This window comes from Schistocerca gregaria, chromosome 2, assembly GCF_023897955.1.
Source record: "Schistocerca gregaria isolate iqSchGreg1 chromosome 2, iqSchGreg1.2, whole genome shotgun sequence".
Lineage (NCBI taxonomy): Eukaryota > Metazoa > Arthropoda > Insecta > Orthoptera > Acrididae > Schistocerca > Schistocerca gregaria.
This window is the reverse complement of record NC_064921.1, coordinates 305404328-305428392: the sequence shown is the minus strand read 5'-3', so window position 1 is coordinate 305428392 and position 24065 is coordinate 305404328. Positions and strand designations below refer to the sequence as shown.

Here is a 24065-nt window from a genome sequence, read left to right as displayed (position 1 = left end):
TAGAGCACCTAAAAATTAAGACCATCACCTTAGCTTTTGTCTTTTTTTTTTGTTCAATCTCAAACTTTTTGGACTGACGGTGAAAGCTACAAACAAAACACCTTTATTTGTCTTCACAAGAGAGAGGCAGTTCTGAAGTAGCGGTTCCTAATGGAGGCAGGGCCTTTTTTCTTTTTTTTTTTTTAAGAAATACAAATATACCGAATTTTACGACCTGTGAAAAGCGTTCGCCATCGCTATCTGTGAAAAATGCATGGAATTCTCAGAAAAATATATACACATTGTAGGGAAACATGGGTATATACAATACGTACAACGTCCAAGAGGGAACTATACGACTGGTAGACTGCGACATGTGCTTGGATTAAAAAGGGCGTAGCGGAAATATAGTTCTTTTTTTCCTTCCTTACTCTTCAGTCTATATATCGAAGAGGCAACGGCGGAAATAAAAAAGTTCAACAATGGGATTTAACTTCAGGCTAAAAGGATGTCAATGATAAGATTCGCCGATGCCACTGCTAATTGTAGGGTGTTATTCTCTATTACGTCCCTCTTAGAAGAGAAAAATCCAGGAAAGGGAACGCACTTGAATGGCTCATTCACGATCTTCGTTATGTGCAACACTTGTCAGAATAACAAGGTATTGAGGGAATCGTACTTCTTTGTAAGGAAACAACGCATGCCGAACGTAGAGGAAGAAATTTCTGCGAATGTAAGTCTGTGCGAAATGACCACATGAACTATGAACTGTCGGGAATCCGGAAAAGAAGAGACTCGAAGGTTTTGAGTTGTGTGATATAGAAAGACGCTGAAAATTAAGTACACTGGATAAAGAAAGTGGAGGATCTCTTCATTATCGGCAAGGAAAAAAGTGGATAGTAGAAGGTACAGATTGGTAGACTCGGGTTACTACAGCAGGAAATAGTTATGTGGGAGTGTAGAGGAAGAGATAAGACAGAAACACACGTATTAATTAATTGTTACTTTGAGATAACGAGACTGTCATAAGTGGCGAAACATGTCAACCATTCAGAAGCCAGATGATCCCAAAATAAAATAAAAAAGCATCAAGCAGACATAGAAAATTTCTTTTGAATTTTCAGTTTATTAGCAATATGCTACACAGCTTGGCCGTGTGAACAAGATTGTAAAGATGATGACTAAATTTTTTACGCCAACTATCGAGACATATGCCAGTTACAAAATATTCGTCAACCATTACTTCCGTTACTCATCGCCGTTACTGAAGCAGACAATAACTTAACCACTACGTTGTTATTCTGACAAGTGTTGCAGATAACCAAGATTGTGAATGAGACATTCGAGCGCATTCCCTTTCCTGGGTTTTTCTCTTCTACGAGGGACGTAATAGAGAATAACACCCTAAATTTTTTTCCTCTGAATATATTTATTCTTAAGAGTTAGAATTTGGTGACAATGTCAGTCGACATTCCTTTTGTATGTACTCTTTTTCAGCATCGTGTCCATCAAATCCTATGGTCTCCCGCCAATGTGTTGTAAAAGCATGTATTCTCTGTTGTTCAAAGCACTTGTTATGTGCTCTCAGCCATATTTCACTGCACAGGTTACGCTCTTATCATCTTCGAAGTGCGTCCCATCCAGATAATCCTTAAGCGACCCAAATAAATGGAAATCCGAGGGCGCCAGGTCTGAGCAGAATGGGGTCATCATGCCCGATCTAATCTGGTGATGGGTTTACGTGTTCTGAGACTTTTGCATGGACATGCATTGTCGTGTTGGAACAAAATAGTTTTTTTTCTTTTTTTTCAGAACGGACAGATCGAAAACGGTTCTCGAATTTGTTCAGTGTCTTCATACATGCCTCTGAATTAGTTGTTGACTGCTTTGGCAACACGTTCACGAGAATAACACCATGACCTTCCCACAAGGCTGCCATTGTGACATTGCCAGCAGAGAGAGCTGTCTTGCATTTTTTTTCTCGTGATGACTGCGGATGGTGCCAATCCAGTGACTGTGTTTTTTGGTTCCAGCTCAAAGTACTGCACCCAGATTCCTTCACCTGTAACGATCCGTGACAGAAAGCGCCTTCCATTGGCTTCAAACGGCTCCAGCAGTTGAAATGGCTCTTCTTTGAATCTTGTGGTCGATTGTAAGCTTACGTGGAATCCTACTTGACCACATATTTGAATAACCACGAGTCTCAATCACTGCACACACTTCCAGCGCCAACAGACAGCTGTAGAGCAAATAATCGAGTCGCAATGCGGCGGTATGTGCAAAAAATGACATCCACACGATTCGTCACAACGGGAACAGTGCAGGATTATGAAGCTCATTTTCAGTCCATCACCTAACGGTACTCCTATTAACTGCATCCTATACACTGCACACGAACCATTATGAGTGTTCACCACGATTTTTTTTCAGCATCCAGAAATTCAATTACGACAGTATGATTGTAATGAGTGTTTTGCGTAGACCCTGTTTTGATGATTCGGCACGGCTCTGCCAACTGTCGGAACTGTTCGAGCCATCAAAATGTGTAGAAAAAACTTCCAGTTTAAAGCATCTACCAGGATGTTACCTTATGTATATTAACGACTGAAAATAACAACTGGGGGCACTATTTACTGAACGACTCTCGTACGTACGGATGAACAGACACCATGACTGTACTGGCATTAAAGATAAAGCTGAAATTGGAAGAGCAGACTTCGTTGTCTCATCAGAACAACTCCAAATTAAACTGTAATGCCCCAGCCTCGCTTTGGCCATTATTACTAGACACGGAAGTTCCGTTGCACGACGGCCGACTTTTACAGTGACAAGGCAAAAACACGGAGACACACGGTCGCTAGGCGGCAGTAGCTGTGATCCGTGCCCCATGCAGTAGCGCTGCTAAAAACCGCAGTTAACGCCGTGGGCTACCGAAACGGCTGACAGAGGGGTCAATACCAGACCTGATCCCAATAATCCCCTCAAAAAATAAAATTCCGCTTACGGATATACAAATACCCTTTCCGTCCATTTGATAGATCGATGCTGGAAAACCAAAGAAATCACAACCTATAGCTCCATTGTAAAAGAAATTAATAACGATGCAAAATAGCAAAGCCAGTACCTCAAAAGATGCAGAGAGCTCTACCCCACAATCCAAGAAGCTCTAGCAGAGCCCATGCTACTCCATAAGAGCGGAAAGAGTAACAAAGTGGTATTCCGTGTCACTAAAGGGCCCCGTAAACCATCAAAGCCGGCCGCGGTGGCCGAGCGGTTTTAGGCGCTTCATTTCGGAACCACGCGGCTGCTACGGTATTAGGTGCGAATCCTGCCTCGGGCATGGATGTGTGTGATGTCATTTGGTTAGTTAGGTTTACGTAGTTCTAAGTCTAGGGGACTGATGACCTCAGATCTCAGATGTTAAGTCCCATAGTGCTTAGAGTCATTTGAACCAACATTTTTTCTTTTTTAACTATCAAATTTATTTGTCGAGTTCGATGTTTCCTGTTCACGGTATTTGGTATTTTATATTCACGGAATCCGCAGCTGTTAAAAGGCATGGTGTTAAGAATTGCTCTGAGAGCTGTCAGCGGAATTCTTTTTATCGTAATCTTTTCCACAGATTATTCAAACATTCTCACAGATACACCAACCGCGGATGTTGACCTTAATCTCCCTTTTGAAGCAGCTGTCAAGCTGTGCGTAACGAGTCTTTTGATACTAGTGGGCAATTCTACCAATGAAGGCAAAACATTTTTTGTATTGACTTTTGCACTGTGTATAAATAAGAAAAAGTAAACAAGACGCTGGTCCAGGGTATGGTTGAAATTGACAATCTACTGAACGAAGTCTGTGTGTGTGTGTGTGTATGTGTGTGTGTGTGTGTGTGTGTGTGTGTGTGTGTGTGTGTGTGTGGGTGGGTGGGTGGGTGGGTGGGTGGGTGGGTGGGTGGTTGTGTGGTTTCTGTTCTGTCGGATACGTCTGATAACAGACACGACGCATACATGTATGTGAAACGTCTGTAGGCTAAATGTGATTCCATTAGTGGGGATGTACACTAGGTTTCATTTCCTCTCGCGGGTATATAGGTCGCGCTGTGAGTGGAATATGGGTCGGCCGAGAATCGTGACCGGATGGCCGAGGCTGCTAAAGGAACCGTTCTGGAGAAGTGCTGCATCCAGGTTCGATTCCCGATCCGGTAAAAATTTTAAGTTCGCATCACTGATTAATTTCAATGCCAAATCGAGGCCACCATCGAAGAAATTTCCCTGAGTATTGAGATATTTTCACTCGGAATCTGAATGATCACATGAGCTTTCTGCAAATGGACAATCAAACTTATTTATAACTTGTCAGAATTACTTCTGACTCACAGTGAAAAAGAAGACATTGTTACGCGATAGTTTATTCCAATTTCTCTTCGGTTATCTATAAATTTGAAAAATCTAGCAAATGGAGAAAATTTACTGCACTAAGTGATATTACTATGTAATCTTGTGAAGCAATACATGAAGTGTTGAATGATGATAATATTTTGTTCCGCTCCCGCTTGTATACGCACGTGTCCGTAGACTACCGTTTCATTGCCTTTGTGTCTTCCTGTTAATATTTATAAGGCAAAGAAGCGACACTCTAACATCTTATTAATGGCCAGTGAATTTTTGGTTTGTCCATTAATATTTTGTTTTTAGTTTCCATAACTGTGAAAATCGACGATACAAAAGAGACAGAAAGTCGTTTTCCTGCAAAATGCGCAGCCCAACGTAACATTCCTACGGGCTGTGACCTCGAAGTCTGGGAAGCAACAGTCACTGTCAGACTTGCTCGGCAGATAGGATCTCAATCGACAAAGCATGGGAAAAAAAGCAGCGCACTTGCAAATAATTTGAGGAGGAGGAGGTTAGTGTTTTACGTCCGCCACGGTTTGGGCGGCTACCCTCGTTGGAGGTTCGAGTCCTCCCTCGGCATGGGTGTGTGTGTGTGTTGTTATTAGCTTAAGTTAGTTTAAGATAGATTAAGTAGTGTGCAGGCCTAGGGACCGATGACCACAGCAGTTTGGTCCCATAGGAACTTACCAGAGATTTTCCAAAATAATGTAACAAACACCTGAAGTCTTACGAATTGTTTGATCGTCTACGAGGCTTCAATCGCTTGCACCGCTGGAAAATAAATTCACACATCAAAAAAGTTTTGCATCACCTAGGCTCCGAATGTTCCGGAACCAGTACAGAAAACTGAAATAGAGATCAACACAAACATCATTTCCGCCATTTCTATTGCTTATGAAAACCACAAATTGCATGTTGTATCACGTTTCATAGGTGCTGGTCCAGATTGCTGTCCACACCGGTACCACTAATACCCAGCAACACGTCCCCTTGCATTGATGCATGTCTGTATTCGTCAAGGCACTGTTGGTCCAGATTGTCCCACTCCTCAACGACAATTCGGCGTAGATCCCTCACAGTAGTTGGTGGATCACATCGTTCATAAACAGCCATTTTCAATCTATCCCAGGCATTTTCTATACGTTTCATTTCTAGAGAACATGCTGGCCACTCTAGTCGAGCGATGTCGTTATCAAAATAGTTCAAATGGCTCTGAACACTATGGGACTTAACATCTGATGTCATCAGTCCCCTAGCACTTATAAATACTTAAAACTAACGACATCACAGACATCCCTGCCCGAGGCAGGATTCGAACCAGTGACCGGAGTGGTTGCGCGGTTCCAGAGAGAAGCACCTAGAATCGCATGTCGTTATCCTAAAGGAAGTCATTCACAAGATGTGCACGATGGGGCGCGAATTGTCATCCATGAAGACGAATGCCTCGCCAATATGATGGCATATGCTGCCGATATGTTTGCACTATCTTTCGGAGGATGGAATTCACGTTTCGTGCAACCATTACGGCGCGTTCCATGACCACCAACAGCGTACGTTGGTCCCACATTATGCCACCGCAAAACAGCAGGGAGCCTTCACCCTGCTGCACTCGCTGGACAGTGTGTCTAAGGCGTTCATCCTGACTGGGTTGCCTCCAAACACGTCTCCGACGTTTGTCTGGTTGAAGGCATATGCGACACTCATCTGTGAAGACTACATGTTGCCAATCCGGAGCGGTCCATTCGGCATGTTGTTGGACCCATCTGTGCCGCGCTGCATTGTGCCATGGTTGCAAAGATGGACATCCCCATGGACGTCGGGAGTGAAGTTGCATATCATGCAGCCTACTGCGCACAGTTTGAGTCGTAACGAGACGTCCTGTGGCTGCACGAAAAGCATTATTCAACTTGGTGGCGTTGCTGTCAGGGTTCTTCCGAGTAATAATCTATAGGTAGCGGTTATCCACTGCAGTAGTAGCCCTTGGGCGACCTGAGCGATGCATGTCATCGACAGTTCCAGCCTCTCTGTATCTCCTCCATGCCTGAACAACATCGCTTTGGTTCACTCCGAGACGTCGGACACCTCCCTTGATGAGAGCCCTTCCTGGAACAAAGTAACAATGCGGATGCGATCGAACCGCGGTATTGCCCGTCTAGGCATTGAACTCAGACAACATGATCCGTGTACCTCCTTCCTGGTGGAATGACTGGAACTCATCGGCTGTCGGACCCCCTCCGGCTAATAGGCGCTGCTCATGCATGGTTGTGTACTTCTGTGGGTGTGTTTAGTGACATCTATGAACAGTTAAACAGACTTTGTCTGTGGTACAATATCCACAGTCAATATCTATCTTCAGCTGTTGTGGGAACTGGGGTGATGCAAAACTTTTTTTGATGTGTGTAAATAAAACAAAAGCTGGAGGAACAGGAAAACTGTTGAGCTGGTACAAACAAGCAGGATGGAAATCAGACGAGTAACGAAACGTTTCCGTTACTCAGAGTCTTCGAAGAGTAACGAATTTGAGGAATATGAAAACGACTGGAAGTGGGCACGAACTGTGTGCGGACAGGATAACTTGTAACAATACGGTATTTCTTCTCTCGCTTATATACTCATTACTCAATATCGATTACATACGATTTCCGACAGGCCCACATGTGAAGCTTCAGAAGATAAGTAGGCTCGCAGAGATCTCCGCAGCCTACTGGAGTGGGCTGTGCAGCAAACGTGGGTCGGCACGCTGCAACCAGGCTCCCCGCATACCGCGGCATCTTTTCAGCAGCGCGGCGTCTTAAACTGTCACTCCACTCGTGAGGAGGAGCGTTTCGCTGCGGGCGGCGCGACGTCATCAGAGGCGGGCGATAAACCTGTAGCGGCGCGGCCGTAATGGCGCCATTCGGGCGGATAACGGGCCGCGTTAGGGAGCCGCCGGGGGACCCGGATTCACGATATATCGGCGGCACACCGCTGACAGCTGGCCGCGTCTCCAGCCGCTGACCGGAACGCCGCGCGCCGCTGCCAGTGTCGCGGCTGGGCGAACCCCACTCTCCAGCATTGAACACTGGAACTTCTAATGATGCTCTCGTCCTGACGACAAAATATTTATTCGATTTCTACTTTACGCGTTTCGGTGATTCACCATTGTCAAAGGAACAGAGCACTGTTGATATGATGTATTGCGTCTAACTTACTCTCACAATATTTACTAAGGTTCCCCACAGCTGCTGCTGCTGCATACACATTCAAGCATTCAACATGTATGCAGTATTCTCTTGTAAGTAGGGGATGTTACATATGGATCCTGGCAGGGTCGCCATATGAAATATCCCCTTAGAAAAATTATAAATGACAGTGCTGGTAAACCTCAATGTCATTAGATTTTTAAACAGCTGTGCAAAACTCAACGCACTGAGACAGTTTTCTCTTTACTTATTCTGATTAACACTAAACTGTCACACAATATTTTTTTAGTGCAACACAATCTGACTATCAATAATCCCTACAAAAGAATGGCCCTGACTAACAATAGCCTATACCTTTCATGAATCACTTACCTCACAAAAATCTTCGTTACTCGAACTACTGCAATACAGCAAGCACCAGTACTGCCAGCTAAATACAAGATTCTAACTAAATGGTTCAAATGGCTCTGAGCACTATGGGACTTAACATCTCAGGTCATCAGTCCCCTAGAACTAACCTAAGGACATCACACACATCCATGCCCAAGGCAGGATTCGAACCTGCGACCGTAGGGGTCGCGCCTAGAACCGCTTGGTCACCAGTGGCCGGCAAGATTCTAACTACTGCAGGCACTAACTACTGTGTGTTTTATGTGTTATGACCTCCAGCTAATGGTAAGATCTTAGCGAGCTGTTATTTATATCGCTTCCTGGAAGAATTTACAGCTCCCTTTGAGTAGTTCTCTTTTACACCTAACATTTTTAGCGAGGTTTATTTCCTAATGCGTGTAATCTTATTGGAAGGGTTTTATAAATACAATAGTGGTTAAACAATAACTTTAAGTTGTAGTGCAATTTAGTGAGACATTTATGTTTTGTGTCTGTTGACAGCTCCCACAAAGTTGCCGGGAGAGCGTTCCGTGTCGGCCTTGTGAACATCTCTCGAGCATTTCCTAACATGGCTTTATATTTGTTTTCTGTTGTGTGTACTAACTGTCTGTGCTCAAGTTGATTACCTTATGTTATCTGACTTGCTTTGTAAATGAAATTTACTGTCAATGAAGAGCTCTTTATCTGATTGACTGGTTTCGCACAGGGAATTTTCCCTTTGTTGTTACTGTTCTGTTTAATACATATTGTAAGTTTGTTCTAAATTTTATTTTAAGTTATTTGGAGTAAAATCTTTGAGTAAACCATAAAAGCGAATAGTTATATCTTGTTAACTGATTAATATTTGTCTTGTGGGGGTCTGACCAATGCCTTGGTTTTGAGCTCGTTTGAAGAAATTTATTTAGGACTCAGTTTTAATTATTTTAAATTTAAATTGTTTTAAAGGTCAATACTATTAATGCGTTATTTTATTGCATCTTGTTTAAGACAATTTAAAGTGTATTATTGTAATGCAGGAACTGTGTTATTCACATTTTTGAACGTTTTTCAACTGAGTAAATTTAACATAGAAAATTCACTTGGCATTGTTCTACCTGTTTTTGTTAAGGGGGACCTATTGTTACTTTGAGAAATAAATGTTTATTATCAAAAGGATAAATGATATCAGTTAAAGTGGCTTAGCCCTTTGGCTTAGTCCTTCAGTGTCTTTTTCCTGATCCTGGTAATTTCCGATCACTCGTTCTCCATCTCTTGCACATCTTCTCCACGCCTTCTTTCTGACCACAATTCCACCCCTTCCCTCGGTACATATCTTCTCTCCCCTCCACCTCTAGCTGTACATCTCCTCCTTCCCATCTTCCTTATCCACATGTCCGCTACCCCTTTACACCTTCCAGCTGCCTCCCACACGTTCCCCCCCTCCCCCCCCACTCTGACAATCTCTTCCTGTCTGACCCATCCTCACCCTTTCTCTGTCCATCTTCTCCCTCCCATTATCTCTCTTCATCTTCTCATTCCCATCCTCAATGCCCATCTCACTTTCCCCCTCTCTCTGCCCATCATCTCCTCCATCCTGTCAGTTCACCTCATCCTCCCTCCAGTCTCACGCACCATATCATCCGACCCTCTCAGCTCAATTTTGCTTATCGGCTTATCAGCACTGCATGCCAGTTCCATCTCTCCATCCCTACTCTCTCTCTCTCTCTTTGTCCATCTCATTTTCTCCTCTCTGTGTACATCTCCTCCTCCCCTCGAAAGGTCCGTTCCCTCTTGCTCCCTCTCTCCCTATCCATCCCCTCCTCTATTCATATTAGCCTTCCCCCAGACGCATGACACTTGTGACCTCTGCAAAGTAGTTCGATTGAGCAATATGCTTGTGATCTTGGGTTGCGACTTTGATTGGTAACTAAAACGTCCTCGGTCCCCACCACTGCTTAAATTTTGAACAAAATTGTCAGCAATGGCGGCCGAAAACTTCCGGCATAAGAAGTTACGCTCATTCAGCCAACAGCCTTATCAAAGAAGGTAGAGGACTGGACAAAGGTTCCAGGCACTCTGTTACCCTTCGGGGGAGAAAGCGCTCATAAAAGGGTAATGCAGAAGGCAATGGAAGCCCCTGCATTAAATACACATAACGTATACCCACAGGACTGTGGCCTGTAATTGAAAAAGTGTCATGATGACCTCTCCATTCCAGGCCAGTCCCCCATTCTGATCTCCAGGAGGGCACTGCCAAGAGGAGGTGGCCGCGAGAAAAAGATTGAATAACTAGCGAAAGGTTAACGTTCTACTAATCGGAGTGTGGAATGTCAGAAGTCTGAACGTGGTACAAGCTAGAATATCTGGAAAGAGAAAAGCGAAGGCTCAGGCTAGATATAGTGGGAGTCAGTGAAATGGAAAGAAGACAAGGATTTCTGGTCAGATGAGTGGAGGGTAACATCAACAGCAACAGAAAATGGTATAACGGGAGTAGAATTCGTTATGAATAGGTAGGTAGGACAGTAGGACAGAGAGTGAGTTAACATGAACAGTTCAGTTGCGGGATTATCCCCATGAGAATTGACAGCAAATCAGCTGCGACAACGGTATTTCAAGTATACATGCCGACGGAAGATGAAGCGATAGGGAAAGTATAAGAGGATATCGAATGGCTAATTCAGCACGTCATGGGAGATGAAAATCTAATAGTCACGGGGGTTATAGAGGAAAGAGTAGAGTAAGGGTTACGGGGGAATATGGGCTAGGTAATATGAATGCGAGAGGAGAAAAGGTAACCGAGTTCTACTATAAATTTCGGATGGTAATAGCAAATACTCTGTTCAGTTATCACAAGAGGAGAGGATATACTGCCAAAAGCCCGAGAGATACGGGAATATTCCAGATAGATTACATCATAGTCAGACTCAGATTCCGAAATCAGATATTTGATTGTAAGGCATATCCAGTGGCAGATACAGACTCATATCACAATTTGATAATTATGAAGAGTAGGCTGAGTTTTACGAGCTTAGTCAGGCAGAATCAGTGCGCAAAGAAGCGGGATACACAAGTACTACGGAATGAAGAGATATGCTTGAAGTTCTCTGAGGCTGTAGGTGCTGCGATAATGGATTGCTCATCACAGCAGCTGAGAAGAGTGCTCTTCGAAGGATGCCATGGGTCTGATAATGGTCATGTGATATGGCCGAAACCGGTCACCGATGTTCTTGTAGCATACGTGGTGCGATCAAGATTGAATTTTAAAAAGAAATTTTTTTAAAAAATCATTAAAATTGTTACTGATTTGTTTGACTGATGCACTCCCCTGATTGTGAGTTCAACTGGATTTCCAAACTGAAGGAAACACTTCACGGCATTCGCTTCAGTACTGCTTCAAATTCGTCGGGCAACAGACTGCGCCGCTCGGACTGTCAACACAACTGGCACTGCTAAGACTATCCTACGACTTCCACATAGCTGGCAACGGGTTATACACACTGCTGGTGACTACTTTGAAGGTCAGTAAAATTTTGAAACACATATCTATTTTTTAAGAACTGTAATAAATAGTTGCCACTATTAAAGTTTCAACCCTCGTATTACTAAATTAACGTATTTTGTGCATAATAATATGGGAGAATTTCTTAATACAGCGCTATCATCACGTAATCAAAACATTTTATTATGAACTTACAGGGAACATGATTAATTGATAACTTCGTGTGGCTCAGTGGCTTGATGCAAGTCTTTCAATTGGACGCCACTGAGTGCTTGCGTGTCTTCAGTCCACACATGTTATCCAACCGGGGAAAGGAGACCTAGAGTTTAACACGAAATCCGAACTATGTATCGGTCTTAACAACTCCTTATATTGTGACGGCTAGATGATAGCTGCCGCGCCGAGCGGTCTAAGGCGCTGCAGTCATGGACTGAACGACTGGTCTGCTGTGGTCATCAGTCCCCTAGAACTTAGAACTGCTTAAACTTAACTAACCCAAATACATCAAACACATCCATGCCCGAGGCAGGATTCGAACCTGCTACCGTAGCGGTCGCGCGTTTCCAGACTGTAGCGTCTAGAACCGCTCGGCCACTCTGGCCTGAGCGACTGGTCCCGGCGGAGGTTCGAGTCCTCCCTCGGGCATGGGTGTGTGTGTGTATGTTTGCGCTTAGGATAATTTAGGTTAAGTAGTGTCTAAGCTTAGAAACTGATGACCTTAGCAGTTAAGTTCCATAAGATTTCACACACATAGCTGCCGCGGCCCGACCGGGATTCGATCCCGCGACCTCTGATTTAGGCATGCGCTTTACCACTGGACGACCAGATCCATCGTTTGAAAAAATAGAAAGAATCAGATCGCTTCGTGTCATCGGTTTCACGCCTAATGTGCGACTGATAAGGTGGTTCGCGCCAAGCACGTCATTACTGTCGGAGAGAGCGCAGTTCATTTGCAAGTTGAGGGGCCACACAGTTGTTTGGAGGGGTCTTAAGTCGGGTCTAAAATTAGGAATCTTCAAGCAATGAATATTGTTATTGAGTTTAGAAAAAGTGTGATTTAACTTGCGAAATGTTTGAAAGTGAGAGACAATTTTATTTTGACCAGTAAAAATGATTATTAAGTTTGCGTCTCATCGTTGTGGACTACGCTACATTATTGTTCAGTTTGCTATTTTATCTATGGAAATGTCCACAATAGAAAGAATAAATGACATTCCTGTGAACTTCGGCCCCGTTATTTCTTATGGCTCAATGGCCAGGTGCAAGTTATGCAACTGAACGCTACCTTGAGATCTGTATTTTACATTTCCAATAAATTGACTGGCGACTCCATGGAGTGCTGTGTGCACAACGACAGTATATGTTAAATTAAAAGGAAGCTCAGCGTTGGCCGTAATATTGATGTTTTATTGATGGCAGAATCGATTTTCGATCACATAGTGATCATCTTCAGTGATGATATGTACACTGCAACATATCAGCACCGAAGGCGATCACTAAGTGATCGAAAATTGATTCTGCCATCAATAAAACATCAATATTACGGCCAATCCTGACTTTCCGTTTAATTTAGTTCCAATAAAGTCTCACAGCAAGAGCAGCGGACTCAAAATCTACCTGTTATCTATGTTCTCGTACAACGATATCAACCGAGGACGCCAGGCTGGTGGAAATATTAGAAATTCGGTGTTTCGCTTTGATGCAGCAAGATTCAACAGGGCCCCTCACACGCCCTGCTACTCCAGTACAGATTGAGGCAGGCTACTAACACAGGGAAGGGACTCGCACTGATTACCGGCTCTCTTTGTATTCAGTTACGACTGTAGGACTGACGTAGCCCCCAGCGACGACGATCGCCAGGTCACGATTCTGTAAGATTGCTTTCCCTCTTATTCAGAGCCAACAGATAACGCGGCGACGCCGGACTACTGAAGCAGCAGGAGACGTCGGCACGGCGGCCTCATTAGAATGATTGAGCCACTTATTTCCAGGCACATCGTTGCCCACCTGGAGGTCGTGGCCAAGGAGACAGCGATAAAGTTGCCGTCGGCGCACGCACCGCTTGAGGAAAGCCGTTTAAAAGCCCGTCCCACTGGGGCCCCATTAGCGTTCGTCTCTGGCAGCTAGCGTGGCGGAGATGAATTTCTCAGCGGTGTCAGTTGCGGGTTGTACCTCTAACGTCTTACAGAGGTAACAAAAATGGGATTTTCGGGATTTAATCAAAAACTGTATCATCAAGACTACAGATACCTTACAAGAGCAGATTATGTGGCCACAGAATATGGGAGATCATTTCCATAATCGGTACGCCACTCAGGCAAAATTGCCATGAGCAATGAAGAAATATTCCCACCGATGCACCGCGTTGAAGATGCCGTTTGGTATAACACCGTATCCAGCTCCGTGAAGAAGTTAGTAACTGTTCGCTGCAAATACTCTTCCGACATGAAACGTCGAACTTTCAAGACCTTTTTCTTTAGGGACCGAAGGCTTGATAACCGCATGAGGAGAGATATGGGCTATAGGGCCGATGTTCGAGTGTCTTCCACTTACATTATTCTGCATCGGATCAGGCTGTCCTCTCAGATCGACAGGCGTCTTGTGTCGAATCGCGACCAGCACGGAACATGGAACTGCATTCGACAGATGGTGCTCCTTACACATTCTTCTTCTCCTGCGGATGTCTACCTCTGTTTGTTCTTCAGTAGCCTGTTTGTACGCATTTGGTAATAACGTCACCAAAGCCCACGTTTTCACAATTACGGCACGCACTCCGAAAAGATATGAAAGCCACACTAATTCTTTGCCTAAATTTTTGAACTTTTACGGGGTGGTTCATTGATCGTGTCCGGGCCAAATATCTCACGAAATAAGCGTCAAACGAAAAGACTACAAAGGACAAAACTTGTCTAGCTTGGTTGGCTCACTAGATGGCGCTGCCATAGGTCAAACGGATATAAACTGCGTTTTTTTAAAAATAGGAACCCCCATTCTTTTTTACATATTCGTGTAGTACGTAAAGAAATATGAATGTTTTAGTTAGGCCACTTTTTTCTCTTTGTGATAGATGGCGCTGTAATAGTCACAAACATATGGCTCACAATTTTAGACGAACAGTTTGTAATGGGTAGGTTTTTTAAGTTAAAATACAGAACGTAGGTACATTTGAAAATTTTGTTTCGGTTGTTCCAATGTGATGCGTGTACCTTTGTGAACTTATCATTTCTGAGAACGCATGCTGTTAGAGAGTGATTACCTATAAGTACCACATTAATGCAATAAATGTTCAAAATGATGTCCGTCAACCTCAATGCATTTGGCAATACGTGTAACGATATTTCTCTCAACAGCGAGTAGTTCGCCTTCCGTAATGTTCGCACATGCACTGACAATGCGCTGACGCATGTTGTCAGGCGTTGTCGGTGGATCACGACAGCAAATATCCTTCAACTTTCCCCACAGGAAAAAATTCCGGGACGTCAGATCCGGTGAACGTGTGGGCTTCGACAACCAATCCACCTGTCATGAAATATGCTATTCAATACCGCTTGAACCGCACGCGAGCTATGTCCCGGACATCCATCATGTTGGAAGTACATAGGCATTCTGTCATGCAGTGAAACATCTTGTAGTAACGTCGGTAGAACATTGCGTAGGAAATCAGCATACAGTACAACATTTAGATTGCCATCGATAAAATGGGAGCCAATTATCCTTCCTCCCATAATGCCGCACAATACATTAACCCGCCAAGGTCGCTGATGTTCCACTTGTCGCAGCCATCGTGGATTTTCCGTTGCCTAATAGTGCATATTATGCCGGTTTACGTCACCGCATGTAGGTCCATGACGCTTCGTCGCTAAATAGAACGCGTGCAAAAAATCTGTCATCGTTCCTGATTCTCGAGCAATTTGTCTGCTACTGATGTATGGATTAGCAGCGACAGCAGCTAAAATACCTACTTGGGCATCAACATTTGTTGCAGGTCGTGGTTGACGTTTCACATGCGGCTAGACACATTTCTGTTTCCTTAAATAACTTAATTATCCATCGAACGGTCCGGACACTTGGATGATGTCGTCCAGGATACCGGGCAGCATAGATAGCACACGCCCGTTGGGCATTTTGATCACAATAGCCATACATCAACACGATTACGACCTTTTCCGCAATTGGTAAACGGTTCATTTTAACACGGGTATGCATCATGAAGCAAATACCATCGGCACTGGCGGAAAGTTACGTGATGTTTCAAATGGCTCTGAGCACTATGGGACTCAACTGCTGTGGTCATCAGTCCCCTAGAACTTAGAACTACTTAAACCTAACTAACCTAAGGACATCACACACATCCATGCCCGAGGCAGGATTCGAACCTGCGACCGTAGTTACGCGATACCACGTACTTATACGTTTATGGCTATTACAGCGCCATCTGTCACAAAGCAAAAAAGTGGTCCAACTAAAACTTTCACACTTCTTTACGTACTGCACGAATATGTAATAAAAATATTGGGGTTCCTATTTAATAAAATGCAGTTAATATCCGTTTGACCGATGGCAGCTCCATCTAGCGGGCCAATCATAGCGCCATCTGGTTTCCCCCTTCAAGTTAGACGAGTTTCGTTCTTTGTAGATTTTTCGTTTTAGGCTTATTTCGTGAGATATTTGGCCCGGTCACTGTCAATGGAACTCCCTGTATACGCGTATCGGAGTCGCACTACGCTGTATATACGCAGTAGTAGCTCACTAATTATTATTGTTACGACAGTAAATACAGTAAATAAATTCACTTTTTTGAATTTTGTGTTTTGCAAGAATCTAGGACGGCATTATATATCGGCGGATAATTCGTGCAGATTCCAGTAACGGGGCTTTTTGAAGTTGGCAGGTGGATATTTTGTCAATGCCAATGGTTGTTAAAGTGGCTACTAAGAAGTTTTGGCACTGTTCCTAGTGCGCTGAGAATCACAGCCACCACTTCCACATCGAGCGAGGTGGCACAGTGGTTAGCACACTGGTCTCGTATTCGGGAGGACGACGGTTGAAACCTGCGTCCGGGCGTCCTGATAGGTATTCGTGATTTCCCTAAATCACTTCAGACAAATGCCGGAATGATTCCTTTGAAAGGGAACGGCTGATTTCCTTCCTCATCCTCTCGCAATCCGATGGGACTGAGGGCCTCATTGTTTGGTCCCTCCCCCAAATCAGCCAATCAACTAGATAACCAACCAACTACTTCCACCAGTTTATGCCGGAGTCGCTTCAGTTAACTTTCCAGGTCATCGTATCTGACAAGTGTTACAAGACTTTTCCAGTCGCTTCTACTGTCAGCCATCCTTCTTCTCCACAATAGCAAAGTCTGGTGTACTGTGTTCCGCCATTCGGCCTGTCTAAAACTTTAATCCCACAGCAGTTTGCCATGTTCGTTTTCGACAACGATATCTGGCTTGTGGTTTCATTTGTTCCTTGCCATAGTTCTGACATAAGTTGAAGTGGATCACTCGTGGCACAAAATACAGACCCCGTTTGTAATCTGTCTGAGCAGTCTTTTTACCGTTGCTTAAAGAAGACATAGCCTGTTTCCTCAGCTTCTTTGCACAGTTTGCACGTTGGGTCTTCTACTAATTTCTCTACTCTGGCTTTGATAGTGTTAGTTCTGATAGCTCGTTCTTGAACAACGAAAGTCAGTATTTCCAGTCAGCTAAGGCCAGTCTTTCCTTAGCTATTTTGCACACATACGTATACTATATTCTCCGCAAGCCCCTATATGACGTATGGCGGAGGGTACCTTGTAACACAGCCTTCAATCTTTTTCAAAAACTGCCCCTGCAATGCTTTATTGCACAGACAGTCAGTCCAGCACTGAAGTACCGTTTGTTGTTTCTTGGCCGCCTTTCACACAGACTGCTAACGGATGCTTCTTTTGTTGCACTTCTGGCTTATTTGCAAGGGTCTTCTACCGCTGTGTTTTCAAGGCAAATTACAGCCTGGCAGCATCACTGCATGTGAATTTATTGTCGTGAGTTTTTTGTTTTGTTTTTCTGTACAGATTGTCCAACTCCACTTTTTTCCAGTTCACTATGCGTGAGTGTATCTGATAACGGGTACTATTATTATTATTATTATTATTATTATTATTATTATTATTATTATTATTAGCAGTGGCTATTATCATTTACCACTCTTTTTTGGTGATGCTAATCCTACTTGGTCCAAGTCTTGTTTCAAATAAACTTTTCAAATCTAGTACCACTACTATAATTACTATTTAATACGTTACAATTATTATAATTATTTAAATAACAGTGTAACGCAAAAAATTTTGCATGCTTAAAAGAGGATCTGAATGCCCTAATCTGATCAGATTAGACACATAAAACAAATCGCTCTTGGCATTATCTCGTGAGTATGTTGGATGAGGAACGGTAATGCTATCTGAGTCCGTCAGAATTTTGTTGAAAACGAAACATGACGAAAAACGCAAAACCTGCGTTTCTTAACCACATAACAAAAAAGGTGTTTTTCCAGTAAATATCATGGTATTTGACTATTTTCCTTGTTCGGGAATAAACGTATATTTGAGAGGAGTCGTTCACTAACATTGGATTTCCATCCCGTTCTAATTATTCCATCTAATGACACATCGTAATCTGTTCTCAGTTTAGTTGATACGCGATGTGATACAGTCGGGTGTTTTGATATAGCACTGAGGTACTTACCAGGAAACCACGAGGTCACGGGATCGAATACTGGTCGAACTACGAAAATTTTCCAATGTGCCTTTAACCTAGCCTGCACCTCTCAAGATGTGAAGATCCGTCAGGAACGACACGTAGTTTTAATTGCACGTCAAGCAGTAGACACGTTTCCGCGGCAGGGTGATTAGAGACACGCAAGTCTCTGAAGTGACGTTCAATTGAAAAGCTTGCAACAGGTCCTTAAGCCACATGAAATTACTACTATTACTACCATTATTATTATATGATGTAATAGCTGTAGGGGAGTGGAAACTGCAACGCCGGACCATTTGAGACGTGACTGAAACGAACTTCGCGCGATACGGAGCGGGATACTTGCTGTCTGACGACGAAAGAAGTGAAGGACTTGGAGTTTAAAGCATCATCGATAAAGTGACGGTTACAGCACGTGCAGCGCATGCTTGAATCTATACTGGTGAAAAGAGCTTTATAAGAGAATCTAGTAGGTAGGTCAGATCGGCGAATACAGCGCGCCCCTGGAAGAGATGGCAGTACCAATGAGGAGTCGGAACAGGTCCGTACGTTTAAGCCCTTTCACCCTCGTATTCTCCATGGACGAGACTGCAATGTGGTGCGGTCTCACAATACGTTGGTGACTTCTGCTAGACACAAAGCCTGCCTTCTGGCAAATGCTGCTACCAGAAAGCACACTCTGTCGCAGCAGCAACCCTCTGAAGCCTCCCTACAGCTGCACCCCCCTGTCCTTAATGTACACAAGGGTCCCCTGCTCGGCAGCACTTAAAGTGATACTGTGTGTGTATAATGTCGTTTAGACTAAACATGGCCATGTATCATTTCGATGGGGACAAAGGGGTAGTAAAAACGTTTGTCGGCGCCATTTGATGTAGAGCCGCACAGTCACAGCTATGAAGTAAAAAACGTCTGGCACTGTCTACATTAATTGACAAAAAACCGGACGAGACGGTTAGCGTTAAAAAAGAATTAGAAATGTCCTCTAACGCTGTGACACGTTCATGAAAGTCGATCAGCTTACTGGTAGTGAACGAGCGGTTTACTAAAGACGTACTCCTACGCTGCACTAGAAAGCAAGAAACCAATGAAGCGCCACTGTAGCCTTACCGAAAACGAAACAAATAAATTTTTTCAGCGGTGTAAGGGAGGAAAGCAGACCAGATGAGAAAGGGTTCATTGGGTCCTACGATGAGCGTCCAGTAAGGTAACATACACTATTGGCCATTAAAATTTGCTACTCCACGAAAGATGACGTGCTACAGACGCGAAACTTAACCGACAGGAAGAAGATGCTGTGATATGCAAATGATTAGCTTTTCAGAGCATTCACACAAGGTTGGCGCCGGTGGCGACACCGACAACGTGCTGACATGAGGGAAGTTTCCAACCGATTTCTCATACACAAACAGCAGTTGAACGGCGTTACCTGGTGGAACGTTGTTGTCATGCCTCGTGCAAGGAGGAGAAATGCGTACCATCACGTTTCTGACTTTGATAAAGGTCGGACTGTAGCCTATCGCGATTGCGGTTTATCGTATCGCGACATTGCTGCTCGCGTTGGTCGAGTTCCAATGACTGTTAGCAGAATATGGAATCTGTGGGTTCAGGAGGGTAATACGGAACGCCGTGCTGATCCCAACGGCCTCGTGTAGCTGACGTTGAACGCTAGGCCAATGTGCGATCGATACTATGAATACCTACGAGTCCAAAGATATAATCTCAAATTTTATTCAATCTTTTTCATATTCTATAGGCAGACTTGTACTGGTACCACAACTATAACGTAAAAAATATTATTTCATTATCTTCATTATTTTCGGAGATATAAAATTTTACCTGAACTTTATAATAACTTTCTACTACTAAATAACTGATCTGGGGATCGTAGTGTACCTACTTACAGTCTCATCTGAAACTACAACTAAATATTAAATTAATATAAACAGTTTTTCTGTAATTGTCTTTGTTTTCGTTACATTAGATTGATAATGTAAAACTAATCACTTTAATATTATTATTTAATTATATTTTGTTGTATGAGTGATGTGGAATGAGTAAGAAAGTGTATAGAGGACATACATGAAGTGTGGTTTTTTTTTACATGACGTGTGGATTTTTTTTTTATTTGCAAACTACGTGAAAGTATGGGTGGGAAAATTCTCGCGCACTCATTATTCACGTGACGTACGTCTAACGAAGATGCTTTTAAGTAAAAGCAGCCAGCAGAAGAGGTTATATTAAATCAATACCTATTTTTTTCGGATAATTTGTACTTTATTTCATTTAACTTGAATTTAATTTCATACATTTAGAACTTCTTTCTATAATCCTACTAAATGAGTTGCGAATTATTTGAGGTCTGGAGCTTTTCTGATTGGCAGTCCAAATCAACAGCCAATACGAATTTAGCATTTCCGCAGCTTTCTGATGCAATTCTAGGGAGGTGTTACTCATGAACCATCTTCCTAGGCAGAACATGTGGAAACGTGCTACGGAAATTTTGGCTGAAATGAAGAAAATCATTCTATCTGTCGGTTATTTTGCTGTAATTACGAGGCGACTACAGTTTTAAACGTTTTAGTCGAAGTTTGGAAATTGTAAATGAATTTGTTTGGTAGTTAGTTGCTTATGAAATTTTTTGTCGTGCAATAACTCTGCATGGCGTGTTTCGTGGACGTTTTTGGAAGACTTCTTTTTAAAAAGACTACAGGACGATTGAATGTAGTAACTCGTGAATAGCTGTGGGACTTGATAGCCACTTCAAACTTATTTCAAAAGCAATAAATCTTAATTAACTGAATTTTAACCTTTTATGCAAGTTATGAGACTCCCGATCGCACGAAATTTTCTTGAGAACTTACAGAAACTACCTTCAGGCTTCAGTTTTGTGGGTATTTAGTTGACGTTTCTTCGACGCTGACTTCCGTCAGCTGAGGCAGTACCAATCACTACAGAATGAAGGGGATGTACTTTAATAGCCCTATCGAAATAGGTGAACTGAAAATTCTGCACCGAAAGCCCAAACACAAACTTTTACGTCGAACTTTAATCTGGAGAAGGTAAGTGAAGAAGGCAACAGAGGTTTAGAACCGGCCTCAACAGTTCTTGTGATATCAGAGTACCAAGTAAAGTATTGTGCCAAGACGATATAGCTTCGCTTGGCGTTTCAAAATATTCCATAGAGAACATTTGCGTCGTAACTACTCAATCATGTGTCTGACAGTGACATAATTTTGGGGGTCCATTCAGTAGTATATATAGATACTGTCTGAAAATGTGTTGCGTTTAGAGTTAGCAGTAAAGAAGTTTCCTAGAAGCCCATTGTTTACGACGTGATATCTCCTGAACTGTTGTTGTTGTGGTCTTCAGTCTAGAGACTGGTTTGATGCAGCTCTCCATGCTACTTTATCCTGTGCAAGCATCTTCATCTCCCAGTACCTACTGCAACCTACATCCTTCGGAATCTGCTTAGTGTATTATCTCTCGGTCTCCCTCTACGATTTTTACCCTCCACGCTACCCTCCAATACTAAATTGGTGATCCCTTGATGTCTCAGAACATGTCCTACCAACCGATCCCTTCTCCTAGTCAAGTTGTGCCACAAACTTCTCTTATCCCCAATCCGATTCAATACTTCCTCATTAGTTATGTGATCTACCCATCTAATCTTCAGCATTCTTCTGTAGCACCACATTTCGAAAGTTTCTATTCTCTTCTTGTCCAAACTAGTTATCGTCCATGTTTCACTTCCATACATGGCTACATTCCAAACAAATACTTTCAGAAACGACTTCCAGATACATAAATCTATATTCAATGTTAACAAATTTCTCTTATTCAGAAACGCTTTCCTTGCCATTGCCAGTCTACATTTTATATCCTCTCTACTTCGACCATCATCATTTATTTTACTTCCTAAATAGCAAAATTCCTTTACTACTTTAAGTGCCTCATTTCCTAATCTAATTCCCTCAGCATCACCCGATTTAATTTGACTGCATTCCATTATCCTCGTTTTGCTTTTGTTGATGTTCATCTTATATCCTCCTTTCAAGACACTGTCTATTCCGTTCAACTGCTCTTCCAAGTCCTTTGCCGTCTCTGACAGAATTACAATGTCATCGGCGAACCTCAAAGTTTTTACTTCTTCCCCATGAATTTTAATACCTACTCCGAATTTTTCTTTTGTTTCCTTTACTGCTTCCTCAATATACAGATTGAATAACATCGGGGAGAGGCTACGTCTCACTCCTTTCCCAACCACTGCTTCCCTTTCATACCCTTTGACTCTTATGACTGCCATCTGGTTTCTGTATAAATTGTACATAGCCTTTCGCTCCCTGTACTTTACCCCTGCCACCTTCAGAATTTGAAAGAGAGTATTCCAGTCAACATTGTCAAAAGCTTTCTCCAAGTCTACAAATGCTAGAAACGTAGGTTTGCCTTTTCTTAATCTTTCTTCTAAGATAAGTCGTAAGGTCAGTATTGCCTCACGTGTTCCAACATTTCTACGGAATCCAAACTGATCTTCCCCGAGGTCGGCTTCTTCCAGTTTTTCCATTCGTCTGTAAAGAATTCGCGTTAATATTTTGCAGCTGTGACATATTAAACTGATAGTTCGGTAATTTTCACATCTGTCAACACCTGCTTTCTTTGGGATTGGAATTGTTATATTCTTCTTGAAGTCTGAGGGTATTTCGCCTGTCTCGTACATCTTGCTCACCAGCTGGTAGAGTTTTGTTATGACTGGCTCTCCCAAGGCCGTCAGTAGCTCTAATGGAATGTTGTCTACTCCGGGGGCCCTGTTTCGACTCAGGTCTTTCAGTGCTCTGTTAAACTCTTCACGCAGTATCTTATCTCCCATTTCGTCTTCATCTACATCCTCTTCCATTTCCATAATATTGTACTCAAGTACATCGCCCTTGTATAAACCTTCTATATACTCCTTCCACCCTTCTGCCTTCCCTTCTTTGCTTAGAACTGGGTTGCCATCTGAGCTCTTTATATTCATACACGTGGTTCTCTTCTCTCCAAAGGTCTCTTTAATTTTCCTGTAGGCATTATCTATCTTACCCCTAGTGAGATAAGCTTCTACATCCTTACATTTGTCCTCTAGCCATCCCTGCTTAGCCATTTTGCACTTCCTTTCTGCCTGCTTCATGTACTGCATTTTTATGTTTTCTCCTTTCATCAATTAAATTCAATATTTCTTCTGTTATCCAAGGATTTCTAGCAGCCCTCGTCTTTTTACCTACTTTATCCTCTGCTGCCTTCACTATTTCATCCCCCAGAGCTACCCATTCTTCTTCTACTGTGTTTCTTTCCCCCATTCCTGTCAATTGTTCCCTTATGCTCTCCTTGAAACTCTGTATAACCTCTGGTTCTTTCAGCTTATCCAGCTCCCATGTCCTTAAATTCCCACCTGAACTATGTGTCTTAAAATGATATATATTTGGAGATAGAATTAGTGGTATGGGTGGAAATTGTCTGCAAAATGAGTTGCAAATAGTTAGTAATAAAGAACTAATAAATTAAGATGTCGTCCATGATGGGGCCGTTTCTCGCCCATCGCAGTGTTTATGACGTCATATCTCCTGAACTATATGTCGTACAATGATATATTTCTTCAAGTTCATGCTGTGGTATGTGTGTATACTGTCTGTAAAAGGTGTTACAAATGGATTTTTTTAATAAACTGATAAATTAAAACGCCTTGACTGATGCGGCGTGGCTGAGCGGTTCTAGGCGCTACAGTCTGGAACCGCGCGACCGCTAAGGTAGCAGGTTCGAATCCTGCCTCGGGCATGGATGTGTCTGATGTCCTTAGGTTGGTTAGGTTAAAGTAATTCTAAGTTCTAGGTGACTGATGACCTCAGAAGTTAAGTCCCATAGTGCTCAGAGCCATGTCAACCAT

At 42.9% G+C, this 24065-nt stretch overlaps 1 protein-coding gene across 1 annotated transcript in view; it reads right to left on the bottom strand.

Annotated features, from left to right (window-relative positions):
• Nucleotides 1–24065, bottom strand: part of LOC126335757 (uncharacterized) — a 302590-nt gene that overhangs the window by 172323 nt on the left and 106202 nt on the right. The window contains exon 2 of the mRNA XM_049999215.1: nucleotides 7005–7138. Coding sequence (XP_049855172.1) covers nucleotides 7005–7138 — 134 coding nt within the window. The remainder of the gene's footprint in view (nucleotides 1–7004; nucleotides 7139–24065) is intronic.